Below are 13,283 nucleotides of genomic sequence, written 5' to 3'. Positions count from 1 at the left end.
CATGTAAATAGCCCTTCCCAAAGCAGTGGAATGTTGAGCCGTTCAATATCACGGTGTTTCTTCTGCACAAAACCTGGGCCTTTGGCAAGTGAGTTCAGCTCTGTCACTGACTCAGTGTGAAATATGGACAAAGCCCTTAATTTCTTCCTGCCTCCATTTCCCAAGCTGCTAAATGGAGATGGTGCTTATTTCACAGGGCAGCTTGAGCGACTGGATTCATTGTAAATTGTGTGATCTTTGGGCAGAAGGTGCCATGTAACAGCAGAGACTGGGTGAGGGCAGGGTTTTGGCTGGATATTAGAGAAGGCTGGTGAAATTATTCACAGTCATCAGCTGATTAGGAATAGCCAACATACTAACACTGACTGGCACATTTTTGGAGTAGAACAGCTGAAGAGTCTATACTAACAGAAATTCATTGAGTGCTTAAATATTGAAGGCAAAATCCTGAAGTCCTTATTTGGTTAAAACTCTCATTGACGTGAATGAGAGATTTGACCCACAAGGATTATCTAGAATATCTGATGAATACTTATTTATTCGGTGAGGTAGCTGTTACTGTTAGAGTTGGGATGGGTATGTCTATTATTTGTAGGGTGTTTTAATCACGAGTGAGTGCTCTTTAGGGTTACTTATTTCACTTTAAGCATGGACTTAAATGTTAGGCTAGAGGGCTATAAAGGCACAAAATTACCACATAGAGTGCTTGACCCTGCAATACTGGATGGGAGTTTTGCCATTGGCTTCAGTGGGAGAAGAATCAGAGTGAGTATTTCACAATAAAATCCATTACTTAGGTGAGACAGGGCCACTTGTGGTCATTAAAAGCCCTTTAGGAACTTTTCATAATATAAGGATGCCAACCCCTGTGTCCTAGCCAAATTCCAGCGTGGGTAACATTCTGCCACCCTAAATTGCTACTGCAGTTTCATCCAGATATGTTATTCTTCAGTGCCTGTCCTAAAGTGTTCAGTAATCTTGCTGGGCTGTATAGTCTTGCTCTGGTGCAAACCACCACAGAAGTGGCTTCATTTAAGGGAGAGATATGGCGAGTCTTGGCATAGACTGTACATCACTCAGACAGCCTGGGACAAAAGGTGCTGGATGAAGCTGAATAGCTATTGTATTGGTAAAAACAAAATAAGGACGACTTCTACAGCTGAACAGGAATGTAACTGGTGACTGAACAGAAAAGTGCCTTCTCTTCTTCAGTTGTAGACACTCTGCTGTCACACATTCACCTCCTGATTTGGTAATGCATATGGATAATGAAAGAAGACAAGATGTGCACTGGAGGAACATATACAGCATGGCCTTGGGTTCCTCTTAGAGGCATTGGATTCAGCCACCTTGAAATTTTGGGGGAAATTCATGGTGTTGACTCATCTTTATAAGATGAATTTGAACTGTGTGACATTAAATCTGAATCCACACAAAAGTGGAGAAGTTTGGATCAGGATCCATATTGAAATATTTCAGCTTTGGCCCATCTCAACTTTTTGTAGAGGAACTTTCCTCCTACCTTAAACCACCATCCTTCCTAGGGTTAATGCGATTCATAGCCAACAAACAGATGTTTTAATGAGTCAGTGACTCTTTCCCCTTCAGCTCATGCTGGTACTCAGCCTCCTTTACAATGGAGCTGGCTGGCAGGCAGCACTATGTGTAATGTAGTCACCCATGAGTACCATACATCATAGAGACATAGTGTTCTGACTGAGTCAAAGGTTCAGGGTCCTTCCAAGCAGCAAAACTTCCAGACTTACCAGCACCATTCCCGGAGTGACAGCATGCTTCCGCACAAGCAGAGGTGGCAGGGGGGGCTTTCGTCTTGTGACACTGTCCATGTCATACCTCAGCAAGCGGTAAGGGTCACACCTGCACTAGAGATGGACAAACACACTCATTCTTTCCATATGACAGAGGCACTAATGGAAGGGGCTAATACTACAGTGATGAGCATGGTATAAAACTTGCATAGAATAAAATAGGTCTTTGGGAACTCTAGTGCAGATCTCAGCTAAAAAATAAAGCCCTAGTGTTGGTTGTTGTCATTTAAAAATGGACAGTGTTAGACTCTCTGAAATTGACGATGGAGAAGAACGTAAGTGATTTTTGTCAGCCTCTCTCAATCCCACCAATGAAAAGGTATTGCTCCCTACTAGTATTTGTGAGGGACGTATTCAGTCTAGGTTTAGGTGATACAAGTGACATCACACTAGTTAACAGGAGTCACCAAAATATTTTATCTGTGAAGGTTTCGATAGAAATGAGTTGCCGTACTGCATTTGTTGAAGCAGAAGAGGTGACATCTGTCTATTTTAGCAGAAACAACGAGGAATCCTTGTGGTATCTTAGAGTCTAACAAATTTATTTGGGCATAAGCTTTTGTGGGCTAAAACCCACTTCAGCAGATGCATGGGGTGGAAAATACAGTAGAGAGGTATAAAGACACAGCATATAAAAAAATGGGAGTTGCTTCTACTGCATTTTCCAATCCAGACATCTGATGAAGTGGATTTTAGCCCACGAAAGCTTATGCCCAAATAAATGTGTTAGTCTCTAAGGTGCCACAAGGACTCCTCGTTGTTTTTCTGATACAGACTAACACAGCTACCCCTCTGAAACCTGTCTATTTTAGGGTTTTCTACTGCTGCACAACACCATAGTATTTCAGCACCTTCCATATAAACCCAATAGCAACACATCAGGGCCCGATCGACTTCCTGAGTCCTCTGGGCACGTTCTCCCTTTTCAAAGTAGGGAGGGGTTGGTTTTTGTGGGGGGGGGGGGTTGGGGTTTAGGACTACAGTGTTGTGAAATTACAGTCTAATTACTCTGCCACATCCTGGGCCAGGTGCAAGGTTGTTTGGATCAGGCCCTTGAAGCACTGCAGCAAAAGATATGTCATTTAGCTAGCCTTAGCGGCACACAAAATGCTCTTTGATTGTATCATTTCTTTCTTCTCACTGACTGTGACACTTTGCCAGATACGCTAAAGAATGCTGGAAGGTTCATGTACATACAGGGATGTAACCTCTCATATCACCATGTCTGGAATCCAGGCCAGCATTTAATGACTCCCTTTAAATTGTAGGGCTGTGTGTCAAAATGACTGGAAATTCAATTCTCAAATCCTTACATATATGCTGGCTCTGAGCTCTGCTGTAACATTTCACTGTCACTGTCGAGTGAAACTTGCTTGGTTTTATTATTAATCCAGTCTGGAATGACATTCACCATAAAGTGTTAACTCGTAATTAATCTGATACTCTCATTTGAGTAGAACCTATCTTCTGAATATGTATAATACGGATGTAGCAACATCCTCAATATTTGAACTGGACTGAAGACACTGATGTACAGTTTGAGTTTCTCTCTTTACGGGCTATTTTTCTTATAAGTGCACATGCAGCTGGTTCTTAGACATCACTAGTGACCCCTAGTGAGATTGAGATAATTGCACTTGCAATTGTTTCTACTAGAACAGCAGCACATCCTGGTGGCTAGTTTGCAAAATGTGGGTGCAGCCATTATGAAGCTTTATCTTTTAATAGTAGCAATCAGAATGACATCTTGTGTTGATTAGACATCTCTTCCGCCTGGGCTCTGCATGTTATCACACCAGTGACATTCTGCAGCTCAGTGGTAAGCAAAAAGCCTCATATTTATCATTTCAAGGGGAAATGATCAAGTCATTTGGGGACAAATTTTATAATTTAACAGTGACTTAATGAACGTGGAGTCTGAACTCCCCCACTCCATTGCTAGTAATGTTTCCCCCACACACACACCCCAGGTCAAAGTTGGAGCACATTAGTGAACAGCATGAGAAAACTTGAACTGCTGCTGCTGTGTGTTGTAGCTGCTCCATGAAGAGTTCTTCCATCTCAGATTCATAGATTCCAAGGCCAGAAGGGGCCACTGTGACCATCTCATCTGACCTCCTGTGTAACACAGGCCATAGATCTTCCCCAAAATAATCCCCAAGACTGTCAGTCTAACACCATTCACTAGTGTCACTTACTCTGCATTTTATGTTTCTTGAAAAGAACTAGGCAGTCCCCCTTGCTGTGGGTCACCTATGTGCATTTCCTGTCCTCCAATCTTTAACCCTGACCACAATTTACCTGAACACAAGGGGATGGGCGGCCATGCTGTTTTTCCATGTACAGGCTTTGTAACATCCATTCCAAGAAGGGAGAATAGGAAGGGTTTTGGGATGACAGGACAAAGATCACCAGGATCTGATCGGACTTTCTGGGGGCTGAAATAAACTTGTCAAACTCCAAGTCGGTAACAAATGGAATTTTCACAACACACTTGCAACCCAGACCAGCGTCCTGTTTTGATAGTAGCCTTCGGAGCACAACTGGGCAGTCAGCAATAGATGATGCCCAGGTCCTGGCAGGGCATGCACCTGCACCTGAAACGGTTTTAACTCTGCAAGGCATATGAAGTTCAGTTTAGATACATATATACCAGAAGTATATATTTGTGTATTCTACGGTAATCCAAGAAAGTAGTTAAATACAAGTCACTTTGTTACCATGATTTCAGACAGAGGCTCCAGTATGTCTAAGACATGGAAATCTGACCCTTTAAAAAGTTGAGTGGGCTTGCATGTAAAATAGAGGCTTAAAAAAACCCAAAATACCATAAATACATTCAATTGAACCTCCAAAATTTTACAGAAGACTTTAAACCTGCATCCAGAGCCTGATTTTGCATCATGGGGCTGTCTCAACTTAAAAAGCATCATATTCCCTAACAACAAAGGAATATGGCTCTTTAAGAGGCAGAAGATGCAAAACTTCTCTCCCACTAACAGTTGTGTTCATTCAGGAATGAGGGGAAGAATCCTCCAACAGGTGCAGATGAACCCTTGGAAACTAATACTAGGGCATCAGGTCAGATTAAGCTGGTTCACTGTGGTTCACTAAGGCTTGATCCTACAATCTTTGACGTCAGTGGTGAAGCTCCCATTGATTCTACTGATGCAGGATCAGGGCCTATACCCACACTCTTTTGATGGCCTTTTATCAGTTCTTGTAGCGCCTAAGCTTTATCTTACAGGAACATTCAATTTCTAGGTCTTGTGGCGGTGAAGATATTCTGACTCGTCAAACAAACTGGGCAACAGTTGTTAAATGATTTCTGTAGGATATGATCATAAAACTCTCTTCAGTCTTCCTGTGTATAGAGATCTATGGGGATTTCATCTACCCACTGAGGAATAAATGTACTATGCACTTAGAAATTCTAGCGGGAACTGCAGCAGGAATAGTGGAGCAGGTTGAAAAAGAAGGCAAGATGTAAAGGGCTGGTCTCTCAGCTAGTGTATGTCAACAGAGTTCCACTGAATCCATTAGAGCTATACTGATGAACACCAGCTAAGGATTGGGTCTCAAAGAATCCAGTTTAATCCTGCCAGTTGCCTGCTTACCTCATTCACCACACAACCATTTCCTCTTATGATCAAAATAAACTATGAACCCAAAATTTCAGTGACACTGTGTCCTCTACCCTATCAGGAAGAGTGTGTGCATCTCCAAGCAAACCTTGGTGCAGGCTTTGGTTGGGTCATGGTATCCAAGTGACTGGAAGGTTTCCTTTGATCCACGGGTCTGCGAGAAGGCTTGAGAGGAATCCTTCGGTCAATCGGTCTGCTAGGAGGTTTTTGAGGTCTTTTCGTTTCTGAAGCCATTGGAGCACGTTCTTCTTTCACTCTTTTAGCCCAGGCCTGAGACGACAGTTCCTTTCTTTCAAATTTGACATACTTTGCTCCTTCTAGGATTGGATATTCTATAGGAATCATACCTGACAAATAAAAAACAACATTTAAGGATGCGCTTGTTAGAGAATTTTCTTTAGTTCAAGTTGAAGGGGATGGTTTGGGCTTTTGGTCTGAAAGACCGCCAGCATTTTACCCCTGCAGGAATCCATACAACCACAGTGACTCTTTAGCTGTTGACCTATGAAATCTAACCAACCCTGGACGCGCTATGCCTACACTCCCTTCTTTCTGACAGGTTGTGCGTGATTGGCCTTGTCCTGGCTGCACGTATTGGGTGCTCATAATTCACTGTTTAAAATTAGTTCATGTTATTCACTCAGCCTTGAGTTCCATGATAGTTTGATGAAGCAAAATGGGGTATGTTCACTTGGGACCGGAAGAGAACTTGAACAAGGTTCCCAAAGGTGAATGGGACACTGAGTAACTTGTTGATTCATGTACCTTCCCAAGTGTACGTAGGTATTCTGGAGTTACTCAGTCCACCTCCAACTTGTATGGCTTTATTCAAATTTTCTATTAGGTCTTCTAGTTCACCCCTTTGAAATCTGCTGTTCAACATATCCATTAATATTTCAGTATTAAATGACTTCAAATATTTTAATCAAAATAACTTCAGCTCTAGTGCTGGTTGAAATTTTCTAGATGAAAAAAATAATTCCCTGAAAAATTCAGAGTCAATCGAATGTATCCATGAATTCAGGTCAAATCTGGATAATAGTTTTGGTTCCAAAAAATAAAAATTGTTCAAAAAAATTCAAAACATTTTGATATGTTACATTTTGAAAAAGTAACTTTTAGTTTTGAAACAATATTTGTTTAGAAATGTAATAAATTAAAAAGGATAAAAACACACAAAAACAAAAACAAAGAACTGGGGGAAAAATCATTTCAGGTCAAACAAAACATTTCATTTGACCCATAACAAGATTTTTTCAGGTTTTTTGTTTCAGCAAAAAAAACCCAAACATTTCCATTTGGGGTCAATCCAAGATGATTTTTTTTTTCTGATTTCTTTGGTTCAGACACTGAACCAGAAATCAACTATTTGCTCCACTCTATTCAGTACCCACATCATTCTTTCCCTTCAACTCATTCCTTTGAGCCCATTTCTCCCAGAAAACCTTTCTGCAATTTTTTCTCCCAGCCTCTCCAGTACTTTGACCTTACATCATCATCCTTGCATTAATATGCGCCAGAGCTAAACTGTAAGTCCCTTGGCGGAGACACCAGACCTTATATACGTATGTACAGGACTAAGCACTTTGTTGGCATGCAGCAAAAAATAGTATACCTGAAGCGATCAAAATGGCATTTATAAATTGTTTCACTGTCTTCTGAAAACGCTTCTTAATCTCTTCCAAGGCTCTCTCCAGTTGTTCCTCCTTCTTCTCACTGTCACTTGTTTTTGCAAGTATCTTTAAAGAGTGAAAGGAGAAACCCAACCATTGTTAGTTAAGATTGGAATCAAGTTTCCAGCACTGCAAACTTTGAATGACATCATGACTGAGGGGAGGCAGGTGCAGTCCTGTTAGAGACCTGTTCAGTTGGAAACAGTCTTACTTCCTAGTCAAGATCCAAGGTCCTGTGTTCAAGACTCACAGAAAGAGTGGATCTTTTACCCACTTAACTGGTAGCTCCTGTCATAAGGTATAATTCCCAAATCTGAACCTTAGTGTCCAAAATTTGGGTAGCTGCATGAATCCTCTAAGCTTAATTACCAGCTTAGATCCTGTAGCACTGCCACCAACCAGGAATTCCAGTGCCTGGTACACTCTGGTCTCCCCAAAACCTTTCCTGGGGACCCCAAAACCAGATGCCTTGAGTCTCACAACAAAGGGAAATAACCCACTTCCCTTCCCCCCTCTTTACCTCCTCCCAGGCTTCCCCCCGCTGGGTTACCCTGGAAGATTACTGTACTTAAATTCCTTGAATTACAAAACAGAGAGGACAATTCACCTTCCCCCCTCCTTCTTTTTCCCCCTCCCAGTCTTTCCCTGAGAGAGACAGTAATCCTGGCACAGAGATTCCTATCCCCTTGAGCCTCAACTAGAAAAGAAAATCAAACAAGGTCTTAAAAAGAAAGCTTTTAATAAAAAGAAAGAAAAGACATACAAATCGTCTCTGTAATCAAGATGAAAATATTACAGGGTCTGTTAACTTATAAAAAATGAATAAACAGCCTTATTCAGAAAAAATACAATTTAAACATTTCCAGCAAACTACACACGTGCAAATATAGAAAACAATGTAAAAGCCTATATTGTCTTCCTACCTGTACTTACAAATTGGAAATAGAAGATTAGAGAGCCTGGAGATAGTGTGATCACCCTCAGAGACTAGAGAGCACACAGACACAGAACAAAGGACCCACACCCAAAACTTCCCTCCCTGGATATTTGAAAGTATCTTGTTTCCTGATTGATCCTCTGGTCAGGTGTTGTTTGTTAACCCTTTACAGGTGAAAGAGACATTAACCCTTAGCTATCTATTTATGACAGCCCCTCCCAGGGTGAGGAAGACTCGGTGATGATTTCATTTTCCCTCATCTTCTCCCTTAATCCCTGTCCTCTGCTGATAATAGTTCATTATTAGGTAGCAGGAATATGATATCAGAGATAAATCACCTAATTACATCCCTCCTGTGTTATTCCTCTTTCCTTTCCTATCCAATGGTAACGTGACATCAAAAATAAGTTAGCCAAATAATCAATCTCCCTCTTTTCTTCAATGCCTTTGCATTTTGAAAAATATGGATGGAAATGTGTTCAAATTCTTGCAGCTCTTTAGAATTTATAAATTACATTTTTGATTCAGTTTTATTTTAGGGCCATGAACAGCTACAGAAAAATGCAATTCGAAAGGCCACTCTGACCTGTTGAGAATGGTAGAAGGACCTTTCTGCACACAAGTGCAGACAGATAACTGATTGCCATTAAACAACAGTGTTTCTCTAACTACGGTCCCAGAGCCAAAAATAGTCCACAAAAGGAAACTTTCTGTGACATAAGTGTTGGGAAAGTGGATGGAAAGGTAGACCCATAAGAAAGTTTCTCTATTAAGAAGTGATCCAAAGGATTTTAACAAAAAGAAGCACAGCCACATATGACACCATTGCAAACCAAAGGTGAAGGAAATTGCATGGTCATAGATGCCATCTTTCAGATGCGACAGTCAGTGTAGAGTTTTTCTGACTATCCACACTGACTGTCCTGGAGGAAATAAAAGCTCTCTTGGTACTATTTGAAAAATAGAAGGGGGTAACTGGTACAGCCAAAATTTCCTCTCTCACTAAAGCAGATTCTGATGTCCAGTATTACATTTATTTGGAGCTTTTTAACCTAACCATTCCAAAACTCTCTAGAACCTAGATATACAGGAAATGCAGCTAAACCTACTAAGAAACACATTAGTTGTTTAACAACAGCCAGCAATATCACATGACAGGCTATGTCAGGAAGCACAGAAGAATAACATCATCAAGGGTACGTCCAGACTACCCACTGTATCGGCGGGTAGCGATCGATTTATCAGGGATCGATGAGACGCGATATATCGATCCCCGAACGCACTCCCCGTCGACTCCGGAACTCCACCAGAGCAAGCGGCGGTAGTGGAGTCGATGGGGGAGCCACGGACTTTGATCTCATGCCGTGAGGACAGGAGGTAAGTCAGAATAAGATACGTCGACTTCAGCTACGGTATTCCCATAGCTGAAGTTGCATATCTTACTTCGACACTCCCCCCCCGCACCCAGGACCGGCGCTAGGGTTTTGAGTGCCCTAGGTGGACGGCAATTTCGCTGCCCCACGTGCTGGTCCCACGGCTCCGGTAGAGCTGCCGCAGTGGTGCTTGCGGGCGGCCCACCAGAGCCGCGCAAGCAGCCGACCGTCCGCAGGCACCACTGCAGTAGCTCCACGGGAGCTGCCTGCCACCCCCTCCGGCAGCGCCCTGACCCAGGAGGCTCCTGGGCTGCCGGCTGCCGTGGCGGTGCCCTGACCCAGGGAAACCCCGGGCTGCCGGCTGCCGCAGCGGCGCCCTGACCCAGGAGACACCCTGGACTGCCGGCTGCTGCGGCGGCACCCTAACCAAGGGGACATCCTGGGCTTCTGGCTGCCACGGCGGTGCCCTGACCCAGGAGACACCCTGGGCTGCCGGCTGCTGCGGTGGCGCCCTGACCCACGGAAACCCCAAGCTGCCGGCTGCCGCTGGCAGCTCAGACTCCCTCTCTGTCTTAGCAGCAGGGCTGCTCAACCATTTAAAAAAAATTGAGGGGCGTTTTTTGGCGCCCCCAAATCTCAGCGCCCTAGGCAACCGCCTAGTTCGCCTAAATGGTTGCACCGGCCCTGCCCGCACCCAGTGTAGAGCAGGCCCAATTGAAACTGCAGGGGGAGTTTAGGAAGGCAAAGCAGAATATGGCTGTCACCAGGGGTAACAAACCTGTTGATTTTACTTCTCATCTGAAAGATGATGACCTCAAACTCAAAAGAGTCCTACAGAAAGTGGAAAATAGGTTAAATTACACAGGATGAATATAAACTACAAGCATATAGGAACAAAATTAGAAAAGCCAAGGGAAAAAAAAACATGATTAAATAACTGGCTGGGGACATAAAGGATAACAAGAAAACATTTCACAAATACATGAGAAGCAAGAAGAAGACCAAAGACAGGATACATCCATTCCTCAATGAGGAGGGGAAAATAAATAACAGAAAACACTGCAGTGGCTGTAGTGTTAAATTACCTTTTTGTTTTAGTTTTTGCCAAAAATTTTTGCAGTGACTGGACAACTAACATAGCAATGTAAATGGGATAGGATCTGAGGCTAAAATAGGAAAAGAACAAGTTAAGAATCTTAGACAGGTTAGAGTTCTTCAAGTTGACAGGGCCTGATGAAATGCATTCTCAAGGAACTGGCTGTAAATATCTCTGAACCACTAGTGATTATCTTTGAAAACCCACGGAGGACGGGAGAGATCCCAGCAGACTGAAAAGGGCAAATATAGTAATTCTCTATAGAAAGGGGAATAAGGACAATTTAGGGACTTATTGACCAGTCACCTTAACTTGAGCACCTGGAAAGATAATGAAGCAAATGAACAATCAATTTGTAAGCACCGACAAGAAGATAAGGTGATAAATAACAGTCATCAAGAGCAAATCATGTCAATCAACCCAATATCCTTCTTTGACAAGGTAACAAGCCTGTAGGAAGCAGTAGATGTGATATATCTCAACTTTAGTAATGCTTTTGATATTGTCTTTCATGACCGTCTCATAAATAAACTAGAGAAACATAGCCTAGATGAACCTAATATAAAGCGGATGCACAACTGGTAGAGAAAGAGTACTCAGAGCATAGTTATCAGTGGTTCACAATCAAGTGGAAGGACATATTGAATGGGGTCCTATGGGGGTTGAGTTCTATTCAATATCTTCATGCATGATTTGGATAATGGCATAGAGAGTATACTTCTAAAGTTTGCAGACAATTCCAAGCCGGGAGGGGTTGCAAACACTTGGAAGGACAGGATTAGAATTCAAAATGACTTGACAAACTGGAGAAATAGTCTGAAATAAATAGGATGAGATTTGATAAGGACAAAGGAGGGAATAATCAGTTGCTCAAACAGAAAATGGGAAATGACTGCCTAGGAAGGAATACTGCAGAAAATGATCTAGGGGTTACAGTTGATCACAAACTAAGTACAGTCAACAACGCAATTCTGTCGCAAAAAAAGCAAACATCATTCTGGGATGAATTAGCAGGAGTGTTGTAAACAAGACCTGAGAAGTAATTCTTCCCCTCTACTCCACGCTGGTAAGGCTCAACTGAAGTATAGTGTCCTGCTCTGGCCACCACGTTTTGGGAAAGATGTGGACAAACTGGAGAAAGTCTGGAGAGCAACAAATATGACTGAAGGTCTAGAAAACATTACCTATGAGGGAAGATTGAAAAAACTGGGGTTGTTTAGTCTGGAGAAGAGAAGACTGAGGGGGGACATGATACAGTCTTCAAATACATAAAAGGTTGTTATAAAAAGGAGGGTGATCAATTGTTTTCCTTAACTATTCAGGACAGGACAAGAAGTAAGGAGCTTAAATTGCAGCAAGGGAGATTAGACATTAGGAAAAACTTCCTAGCTGTCAGGGTAGTTAAGCACTGGAATAAATTGTCTAGGGAGACTGTGATATCTGCGTCACTGGAGGTTTTTAAGAACAGGTTAGACAAACACCTGTCAGGGATGGTCTAGATAATACTTAGTCCTGCCTCAGTAGAGGGGGTTGGACGAGATGACCTACTGAGGTCCCTTCCAGTCCTACATTTCTATGATTCTATGAAATGAAAAGGACAAATCCAGCATCCAGTTTCAGTGTTGAGCAAATGGTGTTATGAGTCTGTGAAGGCACCTCCTGGCTACTGCTGTTCTCTATCTCAAAGGTGAGGAGGCCCTGGTTAATCACTTCACACCTGACTGTATCTCGTACTCACTGCTTTGAGGAAGGAGCCTTGAAAGTCTGGGGATTTCTGTAGTCTTCTTGTCTGAGCTTCTCCTGGCTTCTACTACTACAGGGAAACTGGAGTCTACAGGTGTTACAGGTGCATCCTCTGGGTACACAGTAAGAGGGATGAGCTGTACCTGATGCTCGGGGCTTTGGGGAAGGAGCCCTTAGCATCTAGGATTTCCATAATTCACCCAGATGAACACTTTCTGGTTGTTTCCATGTGAAAGAGGGAAGGGGTGGTCTCTGCATCTAGTGGGAAGGGAGTTCGGTTTATTGTTGGATTTTATTAATTAATATATATTAGTTAGGACACATAATGATGTGTGTCTGATATTGTTACTTATTACTGTTTTGCATAAAACAGTTTATTTAGAACACTAAACTGAAAACTCTGAAATAATAATAATAATAATAATAATTAATAAAAAAACCAGAGGCACTAAACATACAGCATAAATTTGTGTATAGTTTCTTTCCTACCAAGTATCAAGCACTACAGGGAGAGGTGAAATAGAAAAATTTGACAGAGTTGGATACAGAGAAAAGGAAAGTGATGTACAAAACTGAAAGAATGATTTTGTTTTAAGCAGAAATTTAAATGGGATAAAAGATGGAGGTAAATATTCCTACAGGCTGATTATTTTATTTATTTGTAGTGAGAGATGTCTTGAAGGACGTAATTATAGAAAGGGAAAGTTGAGTAGGAATGTGTCCGTTTTAAACAAAGTTAAATGAAGTTTTAAGGTGAGCTTTAGAGAGGATTTAACTCACACAGAGGGCACTGAAGTTACTGTATAGTGTTGTACAAAGTGAGAATGACCACTAACTATGAAGATTTTGGGGTATATAAAAGAAGAGACCAAGTCCGCAGAGACTCAAATAAGTGGAAGGATTATTTTTGAGAGAGAGCTGGACAAATGTACTAGTGGGATTGTATGACAGTGTTGCTTGTGATGGTGGAGGGCAGGCCTTGGCAGCC

At 42.1% G+C, this 13,283-nt stretch overlaps 1 protein-coding gene across 1 annotated transcript in view; it reads right to left on the bottom strand.

Moving 5' to 3' along the window:
- The window catches only part of C17H3orf20 (chromosome 17 C3orf20 homolog), a 53,056-nt gene that overhangs the window by 23,795 nt on the left and 15,978 nt on the right, over window positions 1-13,283 (bottom strand). The window contains exons 9-12 of the mRNA XM_032784284.2: window positions 7,089-7,212; window positions 5,562-5,820; window positions 4,131-4,443; window positions 1,767-1,883 (exon numbers count right to left, since the gene is read on the bottom strand). Of these exons, the coding sequence (XP_032640175.1) occupies window positions 1,767-1,883; window positions 4,131-4,443; window positions 5,562-5,820; window positions 7,089-7,212 (813 nt within the window). The remainder of the gene's footprint in view (window positions 1-1,766; window positions 1,884-4,130; window positions 4,444-5,561; window positions 5,821-7,088; window positions 7,213-13,283) is intronic.

The sequence above is a fragment of the Chelonoidis abingdonii genome, chromosome 17 (genome assembly GCF_003597395.2).
Source record: "Chelonoidis abingdonii isolate Lonesome George chromosome 17, CheloAbing_2.0, whole genome shotgun sequence".
Classification (NCBI taxonomy): Eukaryota; Metazoa; Chordata; order Testudines; family Testudinidae; genus Chelonoidis; species Chelonoidis abingdonii.
The sequence above is the reverse complement of the archived record's forward strand: the minus strand, read 5'-3'. Positions and strand labels throughout refer to the sequence as shown.